Genomic DNA, 26,962 nt, shown 5'->3' on the forward strand with positions numbered 1-26,962 from the left:
GTCCCACCATATGGCCATATAGTGCTCAAGCCCACCACTACGTCAAAGTACCCCATTAACATCTGTGTAATGGTTTTGCACAGAGAAGCTCCAATCCCCCTCTTCTCGGGTTCCCTGCCAATGCTCCTTTTCCCTCCCCCCTGCTGAGTGCTTCCATGGGCTTCGCTCTGTGTGTCTTCATATCTTTGTAATAGAAACCAAACTGGCAGGTGTAAAAAAGCCACTGGCAAAAAAACAGTTACACACTGTTAGACACACTGTGCAATCAATTAAATAAAATTCTGCCACACTATAATAATAATGTTATACAAAACACACCAAAAAAGTGCAAAAAATAAAAATAATGTTAGTCCACTTTAAATACATATGATGAGAACAATAGTCCCAATCTAAAAATGCATACACTGCTGTGTGATAGAAGGTGTCAGAAGAATTCTATATTCATGATGTGGGTCATCGCCAATAACTGAATGGACTTTTACCAGAATCAATGGACTCTATTATGGAGTCAAATTGGCCTGCAAACCGTAACCTTTTACATGATGCTAAGATCCATGTAATTCAGATCCTCATGATATATCTCTGATCCATCAGTAGTAAAATAGATAAACATAGCAACAGTTGTAATGCAAGATTCCTCCATACAATCAAAATAGAAATGGCTGCATAGTGTGAATCCGTAAAATGTTTTATTAAAAGTAAAAATGTGAAACTACTCACATATTAGTCATAAACACAGCACTGTGTATATATAGGGCATTTATAAGCGATGTAACAAGTGCTTCTAGATAGTACACTCAATTTTGAACAGGTGTAGCTCTGCCCTATGCATTTCATCATAACTGCCATCATCGGGGGCCTCGAAGCACTGTGAGTCACCACGCCAAATATTTATCCATTCAGCAGGGGAAGTGGCGCCCTAATTGGCAATAATACATTTTAATTCTATCCCACAAAAGTAGCTGACTTAGACTACCAAGCCACATTCCCAATCAAAGATGGCTGAACAGCCAAAAAATGCCACAGCCTCGTTTTCATTTTAAAATTGCCGACCAGCCTGTATCCAAGCCTCGTTTTAGTTTCCAAGATGGCCAATCGGCATCCAAGGCTTAATACGAGTCTCTGCCCTTGGTTGGGAAAGACCCATCTCAGTGTATTAAACAATTGTTCAGATTGTGGAAAATCTCTCAGACAGTCTTGGAGAGTCTTAAATGGTGTATTTAGATAATGGGAGTAACACTTAATAATTATTTGAATATAATATAATTTAAGAAGTTTGAAGGGATTGGGTCTCAAGAGGGCGACTGGAACCTATGTCTGCTGATAAAGATATATGTATATATTGTAGGCTATGAAATATTTTTAAACTAAGAAAACTTGAGTTAAAAGATTGGTAAATGTGAATTGTGTGTTTTGTGAAAATAGAAAAGATAAAGAAAAGTTTAATAAAGATGATCGTATTAAAAAAAAAATGGCATACGGGGGATGAGGTAGTGATCCTGTGACACGGAAGGTTTTTTACCTTACTGCATAAAATGTATTAGGGTAAAAAACCTTTAGGCTTTAGGACCACTTTTATAGTAAAGACTACAATATGATGTCAAAATATTCACTTACTGAACACTACACTTTCCCTTTTTTAGCCAATGTTTTATATTGTGTATATTTTGGATGATAAAATGAAATCCGTATCTGTCTGTCTCCTAAATGTCACAGGTATGGAAAGAAGATGGATTTTACCCTTCAGAACCAATATTTGTGCCTTCCCCAGATTCTGTAGAAGAGGACGATGGAGTGATACTCTCTGCTGTCCTTACACCTCATCAGGTAGGTGATTGGACTTTTGTACCATTTCATCATGTCATGTGATGATGGAAACCATAGATCTGTCTCCTTTATTTCTGTAACACTTCCTTAGTGTTCATTCACACCTGTGTGTTTTATGTACAATGTGTATAAGCAACTTGCAGACCGCCCACTGTACATATACTGCAGCAGTGCGGCCGCTCTGCGCCAGATCGCATACCTAGTATGTTATCTGACACTTCCGGGTCATGGGCACACGCATGCGTGCTGCCGGCTACCTGCTGTGATTAGACACAGCAGAAGCCCAGCGGCTGCTACCGCAGACTCAATGTCTGCTGGAACGCGCTAATTACACAGGACACAGGCAGAATGACAACAAAAACAAGGCAGATTGTCTTTCTGTCACAAGGGAAGGTATTGATCCTGAGTTTCTGCTAAGCAGGAACATGGGTCTCTACCTTACCCTAGTAAAAGCACCTACCCCACCATAAGTAAGCACAACCTAGGCACACAGTTAACCCTTTGATCGCCCCTTATGTTAACTCCTGCCCAGCCAGTGCCCTTAGTACAGTGCATATTTTCTCGCACATTAAGAAATATTACAAATATAAGAAAATATACTATACTATAAAATATATATACTTTTAAGGCCCCATGCACACGGGGCGTTTTTAACGCCGCTGTAAGTAGCGTCAGGCGTTTTCTTTTTGCAGCCTAAAAACGCCCCTCCATGTTATTCTATGGCCTCATGCACACACAGACGTTTTTGAGCTGTAAGTGGCCTAGGCGTTTTTAAGCTGCAACAAGAACCCACGACCTGCGCGTTCTGAGGACCAGCGTTAGAGCGTTAAAAACGCCTGACGCTGCTAAAGGCTGAATAACGTTGCTTAACGTGTGTTAAGCCACGTTATACGTTTTTTTTTTCTTCCTTCAAAATCAATAGTTCCCTATGGGAGCCTATTGATTTGAATGGAAGTCGCACCGCAAGTCGGATCCGACTTGCGGGACGACTTGCGCTGTGAGAATCTTAAGGGGGAACTCCACGCCAAAATGGGAGAGGGAGAAGACCAGAGAAGAACAGATGAAGATTTTTAATAAACTTTCCAAAACGTCTCCTGTCGTTATTTACATACACTGCCTTTTATGGGGTGAATGGGTAGGGGTACAGTGTACCCCATACCCATTCACATAGGGAGGGGGTCCGGTATCTGGGGGGCCCCCTTGTTAAAGGGGGCTTCCGGATTCCGATGAGCCCCCTGCCCGCAGACCCCCACAACCACCGGCCAGGGTTGTGGGGATGAGGCCCTTGTCCTCATCAACATGGGGGCAAGGTGCTTTGAGGTGGGGGGTGCAGAGCCCCCCCTGCCCCAAAGCACCAACACCCCCCCATGTTGAGGGCATGTGGCCTGGTGTGGTCCAGGGGGGGTGGGGCCGCTCGCTCGTCCCCTCCCCTTTCCTGGCCTGCCGGGCTGCATGCTCGGATAAGGGTCTGGTATGGATTTTGGGGGGGACCCCACCACGTTTTTTCCCATTTTGGCGTGGAGTTCCCCCTTAAGATTCTCACAGCGCAAGTCGTCCCGCAAGTCGGATCCGACTTGCGGTGCGACCTACATTCGAATCAATAGGGAACCATTTATTTTGAATGGAGGCAGAAAAAAACGCTGCTAAAAGCAACGTGGCAAAACGTGCAATAACGCCAATGGAAAAAGCTACTGAAAGCACGTTTTTACAGCTGCTTTTTCCGGCGTCAGAACTAACTTTGACGCACGTTTTTTCTAACGCCCCATGTGCATGGGGCCTTAAACTTTGTTTCTACGGTTTTACTAATAGAAAAAAAAGATACATGACAAAGGGTTCCCAGAGAACTGTAGGTTAGGTAAAGTTACAGCACAAACAATTTGTCTGATTGAAACATTGGATTGGGCCATTTGATAATGGATAAAAAGTCATTGGGACCTAAAATATTATGTAACTAAAAAATATTTATTTCTCTTACGTCCTCCGACAGTCGCCGCCTCTTCATATTCGTCACATATGGGGTATTAGACTTTGCTCCGAAGGAGTAGCTAGGCAACAGAATATGTTAACAATAAAGCTTTTAACATATCCCACCCTCAAGGGGTGGTCCCCTCAGTCAATACCCTCCTACTTCCTGCAACCATATCTCAGTTTTAATGTCTAGCTTGTCAGGAGTGGCTGGCTCTCTCTGTGCTGGGGCTTTCTGCCCCAGACTCTTTCTTCTTTTTAAAATTTTGTTTGAGTTTTCTCTCTACCTTTACTTAGCTGTTATTTTTGTCAGCGTTAGTTAGTTCTTCTGATGAAGAGGATCATGCGGACTGGGTCTCGGGCTGATCCCCCTGGTCGCAGGTCGTGGGTCAGTGGCTTCCCAGTCTGCCATCGAGCGTTCAGCCAGGTAACGCTCCTGGCACAGTGAACGACCCATCCCTGTTCGGTGCAGGGATGATTGGTGAGGTGGCTACCTCACTGGACGCTGTGCGGTTTCTTAACCCCCATTTTGTGCGTCTTGAATGCGACTCTCCCTGCCTCATGTGCAGCGGCTTGTTCGCCTGTGCGGGTCCCCCACGCCATGTGAGGTAAGTGTATTTATGTGGGGACCTGTCTGTCTGGGGGGGTGTCAGTCTGGGACTGTGTAACCTGCCTCTATTCACACTGCTTGTCTCCCTATCTCTCGGCTGCATGCTGTGGGCTGCAAGGGGGGGGGGGGGGAGCTGTGTGACACTGTGTGTGTCAGACTGGTCAGTGTGTGAAGCTGTGTGCTGTGGAGCATGTTTTTTTTTGGCATGTTTGGGCATATACAGCGATCGCTGCGGCGATCTGACATGTATTCTGATACTGGAATGTAATGTGTGTTTTAATGCACTGTGGAGCGGCGGTTTCGGCGCCAAACGACGCCATTTTGCCTACACTCGCTCCGGCCGCATGTTTTACATGCATGGCGGCCATTTTCTTGTAGCCTCCATAGGCTTACATAGAGCGCCCTGGCAGCATCACTTCCTCTTTCCAGGAACACCGATCGAGGCAGCAGCAGCGGCGAGGGTCTCCTCAGGTTTTATCCTTCTGTTCTTGCTATCCATTGCCTGTGTTCAGTTTGCATATTCCCTGTGGGGGTCTTATTGTGCTTGAGTGTGCTGCGGTGGGCTGCGCTTGCCGCGCTTGCTTAAAAGGGGCAGTTAACCCTTTGTTGTCTGGCATTACAGGGGCAATGGATTCTCAGGAGGGCAAATTTCCTACAGCATTGGTGGAAAGCCAGGGAACCGCTGTTTCCCCCCCAGGGGGGGATTTAGCCACTATTGTGGCTGGCCTTGCTGCTCAGGTACAGATGCTGGTGGCTGCTCAATCTACTAAAAGGCCCAGAGTTGCTCTTTCCTCTGATTCTGAGGGTGAAGGTGATGGGGCTGTTATGGCGGGGGCCTCCTTATCGGGGTCCCGCTCCTCTCTTGATCTAGTGGGGTCCGAGGTGGAGGCTGAAGTTGAGGGGGTTGATAATTCTCCCCCTGGCTCGCCTGAAGAGCTTGCAATCATGGATGAGTTGATTGCTTCCATAAAGCAAACGCTGCGTTTGCAGGACGAAGTGTGTCCCCCCGCCGCCTTGGCGGCTTATGGGACGCAGAGAAAACGCAGGACGCCGCAGGTTTTTCCCTGCAACGATGATTTCCAGCGCGCTGTTAAGGAACAATGGCGCAATCTGCGCAAACCTTTTGCGGTACCAAGTAGATTCAAGCTGCGTTATCCTTTTTCGCCTTCCACTGATGAAAGGTGGTGTGTTCCTCCCCCAGTGGATCACGCAATTGCGGTTTTGAACAAAGCCACTGCGATTCCTGCAGAGGATTCCCCTGTGTTCCGTGATGCCACGGATAGGAGACTGGAGTCTCTTGCCCGTCATACTTATTCTGTTACGGGTTCTATGCTTAAGGCTCTGTTTGCTTCTCTCATGGCGGCCCAGGCGATCGCAAGTTGGACGCAGATGCTTAGGCGCGTCCTGGTGGCCGACTCGGCCTCGCCGGCGACCCTGGATATGGTGGATCAGATCCACCCGGGTGTCATGTATCTGTGTGATGCGGACCTGGACCTGGTTCCGTTGGCTGCACGTGTGCACAGCGTGGCGGTGTTGTCTCGCCGCCTGGTTTGGTTAAAATGTTGGTCGGTGGACCAATCTTCACGTAAGACCTTAGCCAATCTACCTTATGATGGGTCTCGCCTTTTTGGGGAGTCCCTGGATGTGTTGATTAAGGGGATCACCGGGGGTAAGAGCACTCTCTTGCCCCATTTCCCCAAGGCTAAGGGAGCTTCTGGGAAGAAGCATGCTAATTTTCGGCCCCCTCAGGGGTCCTTTCGTGCCTTTCGGCCGCACTACAAGGGCAAGCCGTTCAAAGGTCAGGGCTCTCAGAAGAAGCCCTGGTCTGGTAAACAGAAGTCCGGCCAATCCGGATCTGCAGCCCATAACAGTTCGGCCTGAAGGGGCGCCCTCACCCAGTTTTGGGGTGGGGGGACGCTTGCTCGGTTTTCTTCAGCCCTGGTTGGCCCGTGTGCAGGACAGATGGGTTCAGGAAATCGTTCGATCTGGTTACAAGATCGAGTTTCTCTCTCGGCCGGAGAGCAGATTTTTTCCCTCAAATCTTCAACTGTCTCCAGAGCGTTTGCGGGACCTGCACCTGGCGGTGCGGGACCTGAGGGCTCAGGGAGTGGTAGTTCCGGTGCCTCATCGGGACAGATTTCGGGGGTTTTATTCCAATCTGTTCACCGTGCCCAGGAAGGAGGGCAAGGTTCGTCCAATTCTGGACTTGAAGGCTCTGAACCGCTCTGTGCGGGTTCGCAAGTTCCGCATGGAATCCCTGCGGTCGGTGGTGGCTGCCCTGGTTCCGGGGGAATTCATGGCCTCCATCGATTTGAAGGATGCGTATCTTCACATCCCCATTTTCGGGGGTCACCAGAGGTACCTTCGATTTGCCATTGCGGAGGATCACTACCAGTTCGTGGCGTTGCCTTTTGGTCTCGCCTCGGCTCCGCGGGTCTTCACCAAGGTGCTTGCACCGGTTCTGGCATTATTGAGGGCCCAGGGCGTTTCTGTCCTGGGGTATCTGGACGACATTCTGGTTCGGTCTGCGACCAGCCAGGGTCTGGAGGAGGACCTGTCTGTCACGATGCAAACTCTGCAGGAGTTTGGTTGGACGATAAATTTTCCAAAGTCGACACTGAGTCCGTCGGTTCGTCTTCCCTACCTGGGAATGATCCTGGACTCGGTGCAGGCGAAGGTCTTCCTGCCGGAAGACAAACTCAGGACTCTCCGGGAGGAAGTCAGGTCCCTCAGGGACGTTCCGCACTCGTCTCTGCGGACGTGTATGAGATGTCTGGGATTGATGGTCTCGGCCTTCGAGGCGATTCCCTTCGCCCAGTTTCACACGCGGGGTCTCCAGGCGGAGATCCTGTCCAGGTGGGACGGGCGACCTCAATCTCTGGATCTTCAAATCTGAGTCATCGCACCAGAGGAAACCTTCTGTGGTGGCTCCAGTCCCCGTTGGTGTCCGGGGGCAAGTCGTTTCGTCCTGTCTCATGGACGGTGATCACCACGGACGCCAGCCTGTCGGGCTGGGGTGGAGTTCTGGGCGTTCTGTCCGCCCAGGGGACTTGGTCGGAGGGGGAGTCTTCCCTTCTGATCAACATTCTGGAATTGCGTGCGATAAGTCTCTGTCTTCGTCGCTGGACGGACCGGCTGCAGGGCTGTCCGGTTCGGGTGCAGACGGACAATGCCACGGCGGTGGCCTACATCAACCACCAAGGGGGCACCAGGAGTGCCCGAGCGGCTCGAGAAGTGGCCGACATTCTGTCTTGGGCCGAGACTCATGTCCCGGCGATAACGGCGGTTCACATTCCGGGGGTGGAGAACTGGCAGGCGGACTATCTGAGTCGCCAGACCCTGGATCAGGGGGAATGGTCTCTCCACCCGGCTGTCTTCCAGATGTTGTGCGCAAAGTGGGGTCTTCCAGATGTGGACCTGTTCGCGTCTCGTCTCAACAACAAGGTGAGAAGGTTCGTGGCAAGGACGCGCGACCCTCGGGCAGACGCGTCGGACGCGTTAGTGGCCCCGTGGCATCAGTACAGGCTGATGTACGCGTTCCCACCGATTCAGTTGCTGTCCAGGTTCCTTCGCAGGTTACACTCGGAACGCAGCACGGTGATTCTTGTGGCACCGGACTGGCCTCGCCGGTCCTGGTACGCAGACCTCGTGAATCTGGCGATCGACGCCCCGTGGCGTCTGCCTCTTCGAGACGATCTACTGTCTCAAGGACCGATTTACCATCCTGCTTTACAGTCGCTGGCTTTGACGGCCTGGCTGTTGAGACCGAGGTCCTGAAGGAGAGGGGTCTCTCTCCAGAGGTCGTTCATACTTTGATCAACGCGAGGAAGTCTTCCTCGGGGAAGGTTTATTACCGTACTTGGAAGGCCTATTTTGCCTGGTGTGAGTCCAGGGGGTTTTCACCCCGCACGTACTAGGTTTCCCGTGTGCTGTCTTTCCTTCAAAAGGGTGTTGATCAGCGTTTGGCGCTGGCTACAAAAAAGGGTCAGGTGTCTGCGCTGGCCGTTCTGTTTCAACGTCCCGTGGCTTCCAACTCCTTAGTTGGCACTTTTGTTCAGGGTGTGCGGCATCTGGTTCCTCCTAGGAGGGATCCTCTGCCCCCTTGGGACTTGAATCTCGTTCTGTCTGTGTTGCAACGTGCTCCTTTTGCACAGATCAGGGAGATCTCGTTGTCTATGTTGTCCAAAAAGGTCGCCTTTTTGGTGGCGATCACTTCGGCTCGCAGAGTGTCGGAGCTGGCGACTTTGTCCTGCAAGTCTCCGTACCTGGTTATTCATTTGGATAAGATGGTCTTGCGACCTAATCCTTCTTTTCTTCCGAAACGAGTTTCGGAATTCCATCTTAATGAGGATATTGTCTTGCCTTCGCTGTGCGCGAAGCCTAAACATCAAAAGGAGGTGAGATTGCATTCTCTGGATGTTGTTCGGGCGCTAAGGGTTTACCTTAAATCGACTGAGTCTTTTCGTAAGACGGACTCCTTGTTTGTTCTTCCAGAGGGTCCTCGGAAGGGCATGGCGGCTTCGGCCTCTACCATCGCCAAATGGATCAGGCAGACCATTGAACAGGCCTATGCTTTGCAGGGAAAGGTTCCTCCTGTACCTGTGAAGGAGCACTCTACTAGATCCTTGAGTACGTCTTGGGCCTGTCGTCATGGGGCTTCTGTAGCCCAGGTGTGTAAGGCGGCGACTTGGTCGACCGTGCACACTTTCACAAAATTCTACAAAGTAGATGTTCAGGCATCGGCGGATGCTTCCTTTGGCCGCAAGGTTCTTAGTGCGGCTGTTCCCTAGGGTCCCTTGTTGGGGACTCCTGGCTGTTGGGATAAGTTTTGTATCCCCTGGTTTTTTGTCTTTTCCTGGGTTGTTGCTCCTGTTGAGCACTTGTTTTTTGCTGTTGCCCAGCTGGTTTCCTTCCTTTGGTAAGGTTCCTTTCTTTGATGCGGAGACTGCGTTGCCTTTCGGCGCGGATGCGTTTCCCACCCCTCATGTTTGCACTGCTTTGGGACGTCCCCATATGTGACGAATATGAAGAGGCGGCGACTGTTGGAGGACGTAAGAGAAAACGGAATTTTTGTAAAATCTTACCTGTAAAATTCCTTTCTCTGAGTCCTCCGACAGTCGCCGCCCCCGCCCCTCTTTTTGGGGTTTGGTTGTATACTCTACTGCTATTCCACTAAAACTGAGATATGGTTGCAGGAAGTAGGAGGGTATTGACTGAGGGGACCACCCCTTGAGGGTGGGATATGTTAAAAGCTTTATTGTTAACATATTCTGTTGCCTAGCTACTCCTTCGGAGCAAAGTCTAATACCCCATATGTGACGAATATGAAGAGGCGGCGACTGTCGGAGGACTCAGAGAAAGGAATTTTACAGGTAAGATTTTACAAAAATTCCGTTTTTTACATGTTTATTTTTTTTTTTTTATTTCTGACCATATATATATAAAATGAAATAATGTACAAAGTGCCTATACATTACCTTTATAGTACCCCTTTTGCTATAGGTACTCAAGGTACCTTTACTGTTTTGCCCCCTCAGCTCTGTACACCAGCCAGAGCTCTGTGATGTAGAGCAACACACTTCTGCCTTGCGGCACTGGGGTGTCTGGTTCTAATCCCGACCAGAACACTATCTGCATAGTTTCATGTTCTCCTTGCACGTGCGTGGGTTTCCTCTGGATATTCTGGTATCCTCCCACATGGTATGTTATTGTCTCCTTTCCAAAATGGCTCTAGTATGTGTATGTATGCATGTGAGCTAGGGATCTTGGATTGTAAGGGTAGGCACTGACGTGAATGTACAGTATGTAAAGCACTATGTAAATACCAGTAATTAAAAAAAAAAAAAAAATATATATATATATATATATATATATATATATATATATATATATATATATATGATCTGTAATTCTGCGCATGAGGGAGCATGTGACCTCTTCCTCCTTTTACCATGCAGTACATGATACCTGAGCTGCTGGCCCAGCCCCTTCAAAAGGTCTGATACAAACAGAGCTTACACAAGGCTTTTAACCTAGCATTTTATAACGTTTTATTCTGGCATGTTTGTGTTGTAAATGTTACCCAGCTTTTCTAACAGGAAGAAAACTGTCATGTGGGGCTCCTCACCAATATTGTCAGAATGATGTCTTTCATTAACACATAATAATGTATATCCCTGGCATATGGGAGTTCCCGTTATCTGTCAGCATGGTGTCATTCTATTACATTCTACTAGAGCACCGGTGTCAAACTCAATTTCATCGCGGGCCGCATCAGCATTATGGTTGCCCTCAAAGGGCCGGTTATATCTGTAGGATTAGATGTCCTGAGCACCGCACGCCCCCTTACACCCTTACCTGAGATGTCAAGAGCCCCCCCACCATCAGAAGTCACCCACCCTTCCTTACATCACAATGCACCCCTTACCTTGTGCTGCTGCCAGAAAGAAGATGCGGGTGGATCTGGGAAGAAGTGCAGGGTCTGGAGGAGAACCAGAGGAGGGCTGGAGTAAGCTTCCAGAGTCTGCTGAATGCTGAGACCAAGGGAAGCAAAGACAAGGTGGTGCTGCGGCTTCACAGAGAGGTGCAGGATCTGTAGGAGGAGTTCTTCCCTGCTCTCTGCTGCGGGCTACTGAGAGGGGGGAGGGCAAAGACAAGCTTTTCTGCAGCTGCACAGAGGACTGCAGGATCTGGCAAAGGAGTTCTGTCCTCTCTGCCCCCACAAGGTGGGGGCAGAGACAAAGGGTGTGCGGCAGCTGCAGGAGAGGTGCGAGGGCCACTTGAAATGGCCTGGGGCCGCATTCGGCCCGCGGGCCTTGTAATTGACACCTGTGCACTAGAGGGTGAAATAGGAAGTTACATTTACAAAATCAGTTAAAATCAGTGAGAAAAGGAACCCTGATTGTATTTTATACTTTCTTATTGTCTTTTTTTATTTTAGGATAAAAGTACATTCCTTCTAATCTTGGATGCAAAAGACTTCACAGAAATTGCCAGAGCGGAAGTCCCTTTGCAGATTCCTTATGGTTTTCATGGTATCTTTGTACCTCAAAGAAACTGAATGTGAAGATATGAAGACTGCTTATGAATACATTGAACTTTAATGACAACTGTGAAGAACATAAATATATAATGTATATTGACCAAATTTGGGCTTTTTATAAAATTGGACTACAAAGTTGTATTGTGTATTTACTCTCACTAAAATTGCATAGAAAATCAACTACAGTGCCTTGCGAAAGTATTCGGCCCCCTTGAACTTTTCGACCTTTTGTCACATTTCAGACTTCAAACATAAAGATATAAAACTGTAATTTTTTTATTTTTTTTTGAAGAATCAACAAGTGGGACACAATCATGAAGTGGAACGAAATTTATTGGATATTTCAAACTTTGTTAACAAATAAAAAACTGAAAAATTGGGCCTGCAAAATTATTCAGCCCCTTTACTTTCAGTGCAGCAAACTCTCTCTAGAAGTTCAGTGAGGATCTTTGAATGATCCAATGTTGACCTAAATGACTAATGATGATAAATAGAATTCACCTGTGTGTAATCAAGTCTCCGTATAAATGCACCTGCACTGTGATAGTCTCAGAAGTCCGTTTAAAGCGCAGAGAGCATCATGAAGAAAAAGGAACACACCAGGCAGGTCCGAGATACTGTTGTAGAGTTTAAAGCCAGATTTGGATACAAAAAGATTTCCCAAGCTTTAAACATCCCAAGGAGCACTGTGCAAGCGATAATATTGAAATGGAAGGAGCATCGGACCACTGCAAATCTATGAAGACCTGGCCGTCCCTCTAAACTTTCAGCTCATACAAGAAGACTGATCAGAGATGCAGCCAAGAGGCCCATGATCATTCTGGATGAACTGCAGAGATCTACAGCTGAGGTGGGAGACTCTGTCCATAGGACAACAATCAGTCGTATACTGCACAAATCTGGCCTTTATGGAAGAGTGGCAAGAAGAAAGCCATTTCTTAAAGATATCCATAAAAAATGTTGTTTAAAGTTTGCCACAAGCCACCTGAGAGACACACCAAACATGTGGAAGAATGTGCTGTGCTCTGGTCAGATGAAACCAAAATCAAACTTTTTGGCAACAAGGCAAAACGTTATGTTTGGCGTAAAAGCAACACAGCTCATCACCTTGGACACACCATCCCCACTGTCAAACATGGTGGTGGCAGCATCATGGTTTGGGCCTGCTTTTCTTCAGCAGGGACAGGGACGATGGTTTAACTTGATGGGAAGATGGATGGAGCCAAATACAGGACCATTCTGGAAGAAAACCGGATGGGAGTCTGCAAAAGACCTGAGACTGGGACGGAGATTTGTCTTCCAACAAGACAATGATCCAAAACATAAAGCAAAATCTACATGGAATGGTTCACAAATAAACATATCCAGGTGTTAGAATGGCCAAGTCAAAGTCCAGACCTGAATCCAATCGAGAATCTGTGGAAAGAACTGAAAACTGCTGTTCACAAACGCTCTCCATCCAACCTCACTGAGCTTGAGCTGTTTAACAAGGAGGAATGGGCAAAAATTTCAGTCTCTCGATGTGCAAAACTGATAGAGACATACCCCAAGCGACTTACAGCTGTAATCGCAGCAAAAGGTGGCACTACAAAGTATTAACTTAAGGGGGCTGAATAATTTTGCACACCCAATTTTTCAGTTTTTTATTTGTTAAAAAAGTTTGAAATATCCAATAAATTTTGTTCCACTTCATGATTGTGTCCCACTTGTTGTTGATTCTTCAAAAAAAATTACAGTTTTATATCTTTATGTTTGAAGCCTGAAATGTGGCAAAAGGTCGAAAAGTTCAAGGGGGCCGAATACTTTCGCAAGGCACTGTATTTAAAATACCTATTTGTAGTGTTTTTCCTTTCTATAAGGGATATTCACTTGCAGTGTACTTTTGAACTTGTTAGAAAAGTTGACTTCTTCAGGAGAGTCAGTTACCTATCACAGCCCCAGCGTCCTGACATGTCACAGCTCCCTCCTCTCCTGGGAGTGTCTGATTATAATCTATGCTGACCCAGCTCCTACACCCCTCACTTCCCTGCATAAACTTTTTGGTAGCTGTAGGAGGGGAGTAGCAAAGTGAAATACTATGAAATGTCAGTGGGGTGATAGCTCTGAATTTGCTGGGACTGCTGACATCACATAAGATGGTGGCACCCAGCAGCAGTCTCAGGGCTTTTAGATGTTTACACAAGGGAAGTTTTGACAGATGAATAACATGCATTAGATATATTAAATGCACACACAGTATAATCCACATAATTTTGTATAATGAATATTCTGGTGGCGGGGTCTTTTTATTGATAGAAATATGGAAGGTTGGAGAGTTAGTAGTCACCTAATGTCTAACAATTACTTTCTCAGCTGCCTTGTTTTACAACTATGCAACACAAAAAGCCCTTCGCAGAAATCTCAGCATCACTGTATATTCTTTAAAAGATCTTTATTATAACATCAAGAATAATGTAAGTAAAACAAGAAATGTTGAATGCATTGTGCAGCACTTAATGCAAACCACCTACAAAGTGTTAAAACCACGTACATATTGAAAACATACCCACCTATTCCCACAAATATCATAATAACTAAATCTCTAAGGCCCTGTTCACATATTGTGTAGCAGGAAAGAGTCCCCCGCTACACACAATTTTTAAAGCCCAATTGCCACGAGATTCTGTGTGTCGCATAGGGCCAGCCCATTCACTTGAATGGGTTGTGCTATGTTCGTTTTTCACCTGAAAAGAAACTCCTGCTCCTTTTCATGTGACACACTTCACACAATTTTTAAAGGTGTGGATTACTCGCAGAGCTGCATTGCGTTTGGGGTGCCATTGAAGGATAATGCCCACGATTCCAATTCGCAGTGTGAACAGGGTCAAAATGTTCCATGTATCTGACAGCCAAAAAAAGAGTGCTCCAAAAGAACCCTAAAATGGTAAGAAGTAGGTCAAGCCTAAACTGCCAAAGCTATAAGTATTATGATGTAATAAATACACAAAATGATATATAGGAGTGTTATTACAAGAAGACTCAAATCCAAAAAAGCAGTATGGACAGATTATGGGTTAACCTAAAGTGGATGTAAATCCCATTCATGAAATTTGACCTAGGCACATATATCTGTAGTGTTTGCTTATCTCTCTCCAAAGCTCTAAGCGCCGTGTCTTTCTGCTGCTCCGTTCCTCTGTTATCAGCATGAAACCTTCCGACAAACTCTCTGACACATGAGATAAAAGCTGCTGAAAATTTGTGTCGGGGAGAAAGCTTTGAGATAAATAAGCAGAGAACTTGTCTATTCAGACTGCAGCTCTGCAAGTTTTTGTTCCTCTGCCTATTTGGAGGGGGGGTGCCTTTCCTCCAATCAGCTCACACACCGTGTAAGCCCAGACTCCACACCCACTGCTGGAAGAGGAAACAAGATTTCTAACACAATCTACACTTTATAAAGAGGGTAGAAAACTGAAGGCAGCAGATATGCAAGTAAAACTTATGTAGCGAGATTTGTTTAATCTCTTCGTATCATTTGAAGCGTTTCACTTCACTGGGTATATGTGAGGGTTTATATCCACTTTAAGAGAAGGGAAGAAGGTAGTGTGATCCTGTGTTAGCTGACAATACATTTGAGTAAGGCTGAATTGTTGAAGATTAAATCTTGGCATGTTTTGTAAACCAGCTGCTGCTAAGTTAGGAGCCGGATTTCACATGCTGGGGGGGATTTACTAAAACTGGATCATCTGTGTATAGTAGCCAATTAGCCCGCACACCACGCCTGAATCTGAATTGCACAGGAACGCGCTGTGCTATCTTGTGTGATTAAAACTGCACGCAAAAAGCACTACATTTGAGGTCTGCAGCGGGTGTTCATAAAAAGTTAGCGACACCCTAAACGCAGGTTACAACTGCAGTGCGTTTGCCCGGACTGAATCACCTGATACTTTTGTACAGTGGGATCTGCTTGCAGTAAATTTTAAAAAGTAGTGCATGCACCACTTTTGGTGCAGTGCGATTTCAGCCCATTCAAAGTGAATGGGCAGAAATCGCACAGTAACACACCGTGCGTTCCTGTGCAAACCAGTTGTGGGTTTGGTGTAAACTGACCCTAAAAAACTTGTGGTGAAGGGTTAGAACCGCTTTCCGACTTTCATTACATTCTGTATTCCCTCAGGACGTTCACCTGCTTTGTATGTCTTGGTAATCATTGCCACCCAAACTGAAAGTGAGTGAAATATCCAAAATGTCAAGTTGTCACCAGAACAGAAATAGATGGGAAAAGAGAGGTGAAATCTTCCTATGGGGAACACGTGTTCTGGTTACAGCTGTACAAGAGGTGATTTCTCTTACTGTTGATATATTTCCTCTCATTTGCCGATTGTGTCTATGGAACTGGGTGTGAAGAAAAATCTCACCAGTGGGACACAGATGGCAAAAAAAGAAAGTGCTGACAGTGGACTGTAAGCATTTCCTTCTTTAACCAAAATGAAAAAAGATTGGGCTTTAAATACAATTTAAATGTCAACCTAAAAACAAAAAGTGTAATATATTGTGGCTTACCAATCTTTTTAGTTATAGTGCCTGCATTAAATTTCATTTTTTATGAGCAATAGAGAAAATATGGGGAGATCTTGCAAGAAATCAAATGGTTCTGTCACTTATTGTGAGTGAAATATAAAGCACAAGCATCCTTCTCTTTCTTGTGTAATCTGCTCATCCCATCAATCTACCATATAATGGAGATGAACAAAAGCAGACATGTTTATTGTCCATCCTGTGTAACAACCATGGCTCCCCTCCATAGATACAGTGATGAAATGAGTACAGACACGAAGGGATAGAAAGTGTGTTATTCACTGGATTGCCATGTGAAAATAAATTGAAAAAACTCAAAAATATGTAAACTAAAGCAGGCAACTCCTTAAAGTGGCTGTAAAGTCAGAAGGTTTTTTATCTTAATGCATTCTCTGCATTAAAATAAAAAAACTTCTGTGTGCAGCAGCCCCCCTAATACCAACTGAGCTCCATCTCCATCCAGCGATGGGCACGAGTGCCCTGGCTGTTTGGGACTCGCCCTCCTGACTGGCTAAGAGACAGCAGCAGGGCCATTGGCTCCTGGTGCTGTCAATCAAAGTCAGTTAGCCAATCAGAGCAGAGAGGGGACAGGGCCCAAACCACTACTCCGTGTCTGAATTGACATACGCAGCTGTGGCTTGGTTAGGGTGCCCCCATAGCAAACAGGAGGGAGGGACCAGGAGCGGTGGCGAAAGGACCCCAGAAGAGTAGGATCGGGGCTGCTCTGTGCAAAACCAACTTTTTTGTAGCCACTTGCCGACCGCAGCAAGTACATATACTGCGGCAGTCTGGCGCTCCTGGGCAAAGCGACGTACCGGTACGTCGCTTGCCCACGAGCCTCTAGGGAGCGAGCGCACACCGCCGGGTGCGCGCTCCCGCCCCCACTCGTTCCCTGACATTCCTGCGCGAGTGACCGGCGGCTCCAATGTTCGCCTGCCACTCACGATCTCCCGCTGGAGAGGGAGAAAGGCAGGTGGCTAATGTAAACAAAGCCGCCTGTCATTCTCCCTGATGTAACTGCAGAGACTACACGATCCTGCTATGTAGGATCGTATGTCTCTGTGGTTACATCACAAGCCACGCCCCTTGACAGTTAGAATCACACCCCTAGGGACACACTTAACCCCTTGATCACTAATAAAGCTAACCCCTTCCCTGCCAGTGTAATTTTTACAGTAACTGCATATTTATAGCACTGATTACTTTAGTAGTGTCACTGGTACTCCCAAAAGTGTCAAAAATGTCATGGGTCCAATATGTCTGCTGCAATGTCGCAGTCCCGCAAAAAAAAATCGCAGATCGCCGCCATTGCTAGTTAAAAAAAAAAAAAAACAATACAAATGACATAAATCTTTCCCGTAGTTAGTAAACGCAATAAATTTTGCGCAAACCAATCAAAATCCGCTTATTGCGATTTTTTTTTTTTTTGTTTTTTGTTTACCAAAAATATGTAGCAGAAAACAAATTGGCCTAAAATGTTAAAAAAATTAGATTTTACATTTATTTTTTTTTTGAGAATTTCATATAAAAAAATGTGAAAAATATAATTTTTTCAAAATTGTCGGTTTTTTTTGTTTATAGCGCAAAAAGTAAAAATCACACAGGTGATCAAATACCGCCAAAAGAAAGCTCTATTTGTGGGAAAAATAGGACGTCAATTTCATTTGGGTACAGTGTTGCACGACCGCGCAATTGTCCGTTAAAGTCACGCAGTGCCGAATCGCAAAATAGGCCCTGGTCTTTGAGCAGCCAAATCCTCCGGGGCTTAAGTGGTTAACTAAAAAAAAAAATGAGACTTTAGTATAACGTTAAGGACTGGTAACCTGCAATATGTAAAATTTTTTGAGTTTAGATATGTTTTAACTGTAAGGCGAAAAAGATTTTAATATATTTTTAATAAACACGAGTTTCTTTATGAGCATGTCAATCCATAGCATTTAAAATAATTTCTTAATGTAAATGTTAATGGATATGTTATTTAAAACTGGAGTGAGAACCGTTTAAATTTGCTTTTGTTAAAATACACTTTAATTTATACACAAGTGTTTTAATATTGCACTTCAAATTGCGTATGCAGAATGCTAGGATTTTCTAAACTTGGTAAGAAAAAAAAAAAAAATTCCATGACAGGATAATAGAACTGAGGTAGATGTCACAAGCACTCATCAAGAAAGCTTGACTATGCTTGATCATTATCCCAAGCTCCTCCATTCATAACACCCGTACTATAGCTTTGATAAATGAAAAATGCTCTATGAATGGAGGATGGGCGAATGATTGAAAAGTTTGCCCCTTCCTTTCACAGACTGCTTTTTATTCATAGAAGCAATTGTATGGCTTCTATAAATGGAGGAGCTGGGTGAAAAAGGAGGGCATAGTTTGTTCACTATTGATGAGTGCCTGTGACAGCTACCTTGGTTCTCTTAAGCCCCACCACACTGGAAGAATCTGGGGGTGGGGGTTGGAGGATTCGGATTTTAAAGAAAGCTAGTAGCACAAGGGACACATCAGATTAATGGTAGGTAGTGTCCATTATTTTTTTATATTGACTAAACTGAGGGTTTAAATAAGATCTATTGTAATGGATTTGTATATAAATGCTTGTTTTAATGCTCAAAGTCCTTGTACCATTCATAAAACATTCCTTCCTAATTTATCTATTTAATTGAATTTATTTATAATACTCTAGAATAGCCTTTTTCAACCGGGGTGCCTTGAGGCTTCTTCAGGGGTGCCTTGGCAAAATGCCTTAAAAATGAATCAAAAATTTAATTATGCACCATTACAACCTTCTAGATAACCAATGATGTAATCAGTTGATAAGGAGGATGTCAGTTGCCTCCACATCCTTGTTTGAACCTCCTTTGCCCCTCTCCGTCAGCCCTAGGGTGACATTAGCTAACTGATGGAGAGAAATTGAGGGAGAAGAGAAGCATTGGAATACTAATAGTATCAGCGTGCAAAAGTGTATGTCCAGTAATGTCACTGGTACCCCCAAAAGTGTCAAAAATGTCAGTCAAGGGTCCAATCTGTCCGCCGCAATGTCGCAGTCCCGCAAAAAAAATCGCAGAACACCGCCATTACACGTTAAAAAAAAAAACACCAAAAATGACATAAATCTTTCCCTTAGTTAGTAAACGCAATAACTTTTGCGCAAACCAATCAAAATAAGCTTATTGCGATTTTTTTTTTACCAAACATAGGTAGCAGAAAACAAATTGGCCAAAAATTTAAAAAAAAATTTGATTTTTACATTTTTTTGGGGGGGGAATTTCATATAAAAAAATGTGAAAAATATTGTTATTTTTTCAAAATAAACGCTCTTTTTTTGTTTATAGCGCAAAAAGTAAAAATCGCACAGGTGATCAAATACCACCAAAAGAAAGCTCTGTTTGTGGGAAAAAAAGGACGTAAATTTCGTTTAGGTACGGCGTCGCACGACCGCGCAATTGTCAGTTAAAGTCGCACAGTGCCGAATCGCAAAAAGTGGCCTGGACGGAAGACAGCAAAATCCTCTGGTGGTAAAGTGGTTAAAATGTATTTCAAAGTGGTCAACATAGTGGATACACTGGTGTTCACCAGTTTCTTGGAATAAGCTCAGGAAATTTCTGAATAAAAGGAAGATCTGTTGTCAATGTGACTATAGCTCATCTCACTCAGGAAGAAGGAAGTGAAATGCATGTTTGATTTCTAATAGCGTCCACGGGTAAAATTGTTCTGTGCAAATGGCTGGGATCCTTGTAACATATGTAACTGACCAGCAGATGTAGTGTGTAGGCATCCTTCCCATTAATGGGTTTTTGAAGCATTTAGAGATTCATTTTTCTTTCCTTTCTTCTTTAAAGATCCAGAAGATGAGGGAGTTTGATCCAACTTTCTTTTCTTACCTAGTGTGAATTCTTTATTTAAAGGGCTGCTTAGCATTCTTGGTGTACCTATTTCCAAATCGGACTCATCGCTAGACATCAATTCTTGCAGCTGTTTTACTCTGAGCTGGTTGTTGATTTCATTCATCTTAGCTTGAAGACTTCGCATAGTATTTTCCAGAGCTCTGTTCTGCTCATTGGATGTCTCCTGATTGGACATAATTGATTTTTGCAACTCTAAAAAGTTGGCCTTTAGCACCTGGTTCATTTTTCTTTGCTGCTTTAGACTTTCAGACACGCTCTGTCGTAAAATGTTGAGGATCTCATTTGTTTGCTGCTGTTGGGAAATAAGCTGATCTAACTTGCTGTCCCAGCTTGGTATTTCCTGTTGAGGAGACTCAGTTGATGTGGGCTCTATGACCTCTTTTGATGTTTCAGTTCTCTGGAACTTAGATGGTTTTGATACATCTGCAGATGAATGTATGCTCTCTGTTATAGCTTTTGTTTTTTGGCGCTCAACAGGGTGTTTTGATACATTACCAGATGAGTGTATGCTCTCTTTTAAAGGTTTTGCTTCATGGTGCTCAAATGGTTGTTTGGATACATTGACAGATGACTGATCATTTGCTTGCCTTCGTACATCAGCAGATGAGTGTGGAATGCACATATCTTCAGGGCTATCCACTATCAAGCATTCTGGTGACCTTTCTTCTTTTTGACTGATGAAATCATCTTCTGAATTACAGATGTCATCTGAAAAACACCAGTAAAGATAAGCGCTCTATTCAAGTATTAAGCAATGTAAAAAAAAAAAATCTTCTTAAAGACAGAAGGAATGCCTGAGCTTTTAATCTTGATATTCAGAACTGTACTACAAGCTGTATGGTAGAGATTAGTAAAACAGAAAAATACTGTATATGGGCTAAGCTGCATGCTTACATGCCTCCTGGGCTAGCCAGTGAACAGTATCTCTCATTCTCTTAACCACTTGCCGTTCAGTGGTGTACCCATATGTCGCTGGATTGAAAAGGTAGTATCTTGGTGCAGCTGCAGCGATGAACAAGATATAATTTTTTCAGCTGGCAATTCTGAAGCTGGTAAAAGTAATCAGAGTGGCTAAAGAGCCACTGGGTTACTTTTACAGGTGTCGGAAGGGGGTTCTTCCCCCTCCAGCCATCGTCTTTACCAGGCTTCCCCGAGCAATTGGGGAGTGCAGTAAGGATGCGATTAGCGGCATCTGGTTCCTGAGACCCAGTAAGAGGGATCGATGTTGTTCCTCCCACTGTATGAAGTCAGAACCCAAATGCGATGAGAATTTTGACACTTCCGGTTTCCATCTCATGTAAACAAGCCATTACTGGCTTTTATAAGCATCAGATCAAACCGAACTTGAGTTTATCTTTTATCTTTATGAGCTTTGGAGGGCAGAGGAGAGACCTGGGGTCCAGTAGACCCCAGATATTTCCATAAAGAGGAACTATCACTGCCCATGCTATTGCAAGGGATGTTGTTTTGCAACAAAAGTAGAAAAAAAAAATCGAATAAAAAAAAAAAAAGTAAAATGCCCCTGTCCCAAGACGAACGCACATGTTGGTGTCCCACGCATATGTAAACGGTGATCGCACCACACATGAAGTGAAGTATCGCCGCAAACTTTATAGCAAGCGCAATAATTCTAGCAACAGACCTCTTATGTAACTTTAAACTGGTAAATTGTAAACGGTTGATAAAGTGCCACCTATGGAGATTTTTAAATACCATTGTTTAGCCCTGTTCCATGACCGTGCACAATTTTAAAGCATGACAGGTTAGGTATCTATTTACTAAGTGTAACATCATCTTTTATCATTTACCAAACAACTGGGTATTTTACTTAGTTTTTTGTTTTGTTTTTTGCATTAAAATTAGCTAAACTGTTTTTTTAATTGTGTGTGAACAACAGCTGTGCAAATATCGTGTGACAAAAAAATTACAACACACACCATTTTATTTCCTATGGCCTCTGCTTAAAGAAATATAAAATGTTTTGGGGGGGGTTCTAAGTAGCTTTCTGGTAAAATAAAATTACATGTAGGAGAGAAGCAGTCGTATCAGCGGGGAGCATTGATAGTTTCAAAAAACTATTGGATGGACACCTTAAAGACCACAACATACAGGGGTATACAATGTACGGTTAAGGCCCCATGCACACGGGACGTTTTTAACGCCGCTGTAAGCAGCGTCAGGCGTTTTCTTTTTGCAGCCTAAAAACGCCCCTCCATGTTATTCTATGGCCTCATGCACACTCAGACGTTTTTGAGCTGTAAGTGGCTTAGGCGTTTTTAGGCTGCAACAAGAACCCACCACCTGCGCGTTCTGAGGACCAGCGTTACAGCGTTAAAAACGCCTGACGCTGCTAAAAGCTGAATAACTTTGCTATAACGTTGCTTAACGTGCGTTAATGTCACATATGACGTCATCTGTGACATGAGGGGGCGGGGGTCTCCAGATGACGTCATAGGGGCCACGCCCCTAATGGCTATATAATAAGCTGAAGAGACCGGAGATAGGCATAATCAGCGGAGACGTCGTCGGAGGAGGACCGGAGGAAGAAGACAGCCGACAGCCGACAGCAAAAGAGCAGAAGACCGGAGAGGAGAAGAAAAGAAGAGAGGACAGCAGAAGAGGGGACAGCAGAAGACCCCGGAGAGAAGAACACAAGAAGAGGGGGACAGCAAAAGAGCAGAAGACCCCGGAGAGGAGAAGACAAGAAGGGCGGACAGCAAAAGAGCAGAAGACCCCGGAGAAGACCCCGGAGAGGAGAAGACAAGAAGAGTCGGATGAAGATTTTTAATAAACTTTTCAAAACGTCTCTTGTCGTTATTTCCATACACTGCCTTTTATGGGGTGAATGGGTAGGGGTACAGTGTACCCCATACCCATTCACATAGGGAGGGGGTCCGGGATCTGGGGTGCCCCCTTGTTAAAGGGGGCTTCCAGATTCCGATGAGCCCCCTGCCCGCAGACCCCCACAACCACCGGCCAGGGTTGTGGGGATGAGGCCCTTGTCCTCATCAACATGGGGGCAAGGTGCTTTGAGGTGGGGGGTGCAGAGCTCCCCCTGCCCCAAAGCACCAACACCCCCCCATGTTGAGGGCATGTGGCCTGGTGTGGTCCAGGGGGGGGTGGGGCCGCTCGCTCGTCCCCTCCCCTTTCCTGGCCTGCCGGGCTGCATGCTCGGATAAGGGTTTGGTATGGATTTTGGGGGGGACCCCATGCCGTTTTTTCGGCATGGGGCTACCCTCAAATTCCATAACAGACCCGAAGGGCCTGGTTTGGAACCCTGGGGGGGACCCCACGCCGTTTTTTTCCCATTTTGGCGTGGAGTTCCCCCTCAAGATTCTCACAGCGCAAGTCGCCCCGCAAGTCGGATCCGACTTGCGGTGTTGCGGTGCGACCTCCATTCAAATCAATAGGCTCCCATAGGGAACCATTGATTTTGAATGGAAGAAAAAAAAACGCTGCTAAAAGCAACGTGGCAAAACGTGCAATAACGCCAATGGAAAAAGCTACTGAAAGCACGTTTTTACAGCTGCTTTTTCCGGCGTCAGAACTAACTTTGACGTACGTTTTTTCTAACGCCCCGTGTGCATGGGGCCTAAAAGCAAACACACACACACATCATAGGTTGAACTGGATGGACTTGTGTCTTTTTTCAGCCTCACTAACTATGTAACTATGTAAGAGAAGTATCAGAATAGGTTCAGTGTTCGAGTGGTTAAAAAATCCTCACCTATATGAGCCTACACCAAACAAAAACTAAACCCAATTCCCACTATCAAGGAACTTGCATAAAAGAAATACATCCTATGGAACAACTTACATCTTGAATCCACAACATGCTTAAACAATACAATAAAGTTTGGGAGCACTAGAATGGGTTCCTTTTTAAATTGTAATGATAAAGGATCAGGATATAGGTCAAGAATGTAGGCTTTCTACCCCCCTTCCTATATACTTTTAACCACCCCACCCAAGTGTATTCCATCCTACTATGACCACCCTGGTACATTTATCTCTCTTCCTACTTCTCCCTTCACAATAAAACATATGCTGCCTTGTGGTAACATCAAACTACCAAGCTACCCACAAGGGACAGAGGAGTAAACATACTGAAAACAATAAAAAAAAAAGCAAACTAACCCCCTATCTTAAAGTGGTTGTAAACTCACTTTTTTAACTTATACCTACAGGAAAGCCTGCATGTAGCTGGTGACAACAACTGTGCATATGCTCTTAAAGTCTGGTGTGCTGTGTCAGACCTTCAGAGTTTGTGCTGTAAACGAGGGCGCATGCACGGGAGAGACGTCATTGCGGCTCCAGCTACTCGTGTAGCCATAGGCCGTGAGCCCGGAAGGAAGACCAGGTGTAGATGGAAGCCCTGTCAGCGCGCCCCTGGAGGGCTTTGTTTTAAGGTAAGTCTTGCATAATTTGCTAGTATGCGATGCATACTAGTACATTATGCATTTGTCTTTCCCTCAGTTTACTACAGGTTTCAACAACCAACAAAAGAGCTATTCAAAAACACAGTAAAATCAAAAAACACATAGAAAGAGGCTGAAGCTTAAAGCATTTGTTATCCCAACACTTCATATTCCTGATATGTGTCTGCTGTACCATGTACTTGTATGAGAAAGTATCCTGTTCTCTTTGTATTGCTTCCTTTATGTGAACTCACTGGTGTTCTTACCAGTCCCTCTGCTTTCCTATAAAAAAACTGATCACGCTAAGCAGGAGAGCACACTGTGGTCAGTTCTCTAGCGATGCTGGGAACTCAGCCTGCTCTCCCCCAATGATCAGACTTGTCCTGAAAGTCCCCCCCCCCCACCTGGACAGCCAATTCACTGAGAAGCTCAGTGTACTGTTGCTTCTCCTCCCCCTAGCTCTTATGCAGCTGAGAACAGAGGGAATGGGTTCACTTTAAAAAAAAAAAAAAAAACTTTATAAATATATTTCTTCCCTTTTTTTAATCTATACACTGATGTGTAGCCTTTCATTTCTATTTTAAATTGAATGGGTTGTTTTACAAGGTGATGAGCCCTGTGAAAAATAAATAGTCATGTGTATCCTTCCTTGAATCTTGGTGTGCTTTCTGTATTTCTTCCAGATCTGTGCGGTAATTCAGTGTGAGACTTTCCCTTTGTGTAGGATTTCTGTAGAAAAAAAAAAACAGTCACTGCTGCTATCTCTCCTTGTGCATGGTGACTGGTTTTGTCTCTGCTCCCCCCTTCAGTTTTCTGCAGACGGCCTGTAGTGGGTGGAGCCTGTTGGGTCACTCCCACAGCTCTTTTTCCTGCACATGTTATGTACAGCACAGTGATGATGTCTGCTACTTTTACAAGGTAATACCTAGGTCAGAAAAGGCATTTACTGCACAAAATGGGAATTTATATCCCTTGTAGTTATTGAGGAATGTATTGAAATTAGGGATGCACCGTTACCGGTATTGGTGCTAATACCAAGCATTTGCGTGAGTACTGGTACTCACGCAAATGCTCCTGATACCAAAACTGATACTTTGCAGTGCGATTTGCCTGCCTCAATACAAAATGAATAGGAGCAAATCACACTGCAAAGAATTTGAACAGGAATACGGTGTGATTCCTGTCCCAATCGCATGCGGTTTCCCCCACTGCTCCTATGTGTGTGTGTATAGAAAGGGAAAAATGCAATCTAGTTAGCAGTTTGTTAAAAATTTTAGAATTCACAGTACATATCTGGTCAAATGCAAAATAATCTACAGTCATGACCAAAAATATTGGCACCCCTGCATTTTTGGCAGATAATGCACCACTTCCCCCGGAAAATTGTTGCAATTACAAATGTTTAGGCATTCTCATGTTTATTTCTTTTGTTTGTATTGGTATGACACAAAAAAACGGAGAAACAAACCAAATCTGACACATTTCACACAAAACTCCTAAAATGGACTGGACAAAATTATTGGCACCTTGTCAAAATTGTAAGAAATATTTGCATTCCCAGTTTGTGAGGTTCCTGTAATTTGTAGTTAAACTCACCTGTATCAATTAAAAGGTGCTGACAATATAGAAATCACACCGGCAACCAGGTAAAATGATGAAAGAATTGACTCAACCTTTCTGTTGTGTGTCTCTGTGTGCCACACGAAGCATGGAGACGAGAAACCTCAGCAAAAAATTGTCTGAGGATTTGAGTACAAAAATTGTGGAAACGAATGGACAATCTCAAGGTTGTAAGTCCATCTCCAGAGATCCTAATGTTCTTGTGTCCACTGTGCGCAACATTCTCAAGAAGTTTACAGCTCATAGCATCTCCCAGAATGTGGACCAAAGAGAAAAATTGATCAAAGAGTTTGCCAAAACCTACCTGAGGAAGCCGAAATCCTTTGGGAGAATGGGAGAAAGTGCTGTGGACAGATGAAAAAAAAATTACAGCTTTTTGGTAAAGCCCACCATTCTACTCTTTTCAGAAAAAGAAATGAAGCCTTTCAAGAAAAGAATACAGTCTCTACAATTAAACATGGATGTAAAAAAACTGTCTATACCACATGACCAGATGAAGGGCCATGCCTGAAACGCGTAATCATGGTTACAGCTTTGTAATGGATGGCCAGGCATCGGATCTATCACCCCGGATCTCCATTCCATCCACACTTGTGAGCGTGGCTTCAGTGTGACGACTCATTCCCTTCTGGGATTTCACTGACAGTGTGACCACCCACTTCCGGCTTCCGCACTCGCTGTTCTGCCCCCGGTGTGCATTGTGGGTCTGCCGCTGCAGCATCCGGGACAGCGCCCCAGGGACTCCCTCCTGGTATCCACCATCATCCACCGAGACATCACAGAGGGTCATCATATTGCAGTACACCATGGAGACACAGCTGATCATACTGTGGAGACAGGTAGGTTTCTACCCGAGCAGATCACTTCATGTCTTCATTTCAGCGCTTGGTTCCTGGTATGTGCAGCCCTACAGTGTTATTGTTGATATGATGGATCATGAACATCTATTTTTGTTATATATTGCCTAGTTCGCAGTCCTGTTGAATGTTTTTTGGCTTATTAATAAACTATTCAC

At 44.8% G+C, this 26,962-nt stretch overlaps 2 protein-coding genes across 2 annotated transcripts in view; one reads left to right on the forward strand and one right to left on the reverse strand.

The window, feature by feature from the left end:
- BCO2 (beta-carotene oxygenase 2) overlaps positions 1–11,523 on the forward strand; it is a 303,719-nt gene extending 292,196 nt beyond the window's left edge. The window contains exons 23-24 of the mRNA XM_082274647.1: positions 1,717–1,827; positions 11,343–11,523. Of these exons, the coding sequence (XP_082130773.1) occupies positions 1,717–1,827; positions 11,343–11,462 (231 nt within the window). The 3' untranslated portion in view covers positions 11,463–11,523. The remainder of the gene's footprint in view (positions 1–1,716; positions 1,828–11,342) is intronic.
- An 8,214-nt stretch (positions 11,524–19,737) lies between these two features.
- Positions 19,738–26,962, reverse strand: part of LOC309568439 (uncharacterized protein) — a 37,158-nt gene continuing 29,933 nt past the window's right edge. The window contains exon 4 of the mRNA XM_082274107.1: positions 19,738–20,617. Coding sequence (XP_082130233.1) covers positions 19,788–20,617 — 830 coding nt within the window. The 3' untranslated portion in view covers positions 19,738–19,787. The remainder of the gene's footprint in view (positions 20,618–26,962) is intronic.

Source organism: Pelophylax lessonae (genome assembly GCF_965119305.1).
Source record: "Pelophylax lessonae genome assembly, chromosome: 12".
Taxonomy (NCBI): domain Eukaryota; kingdom Metazoa; phylum Chordata; class Amphibia; order Anura; family Ranidae; genus Pelophylax; species Pelophylax lessonae.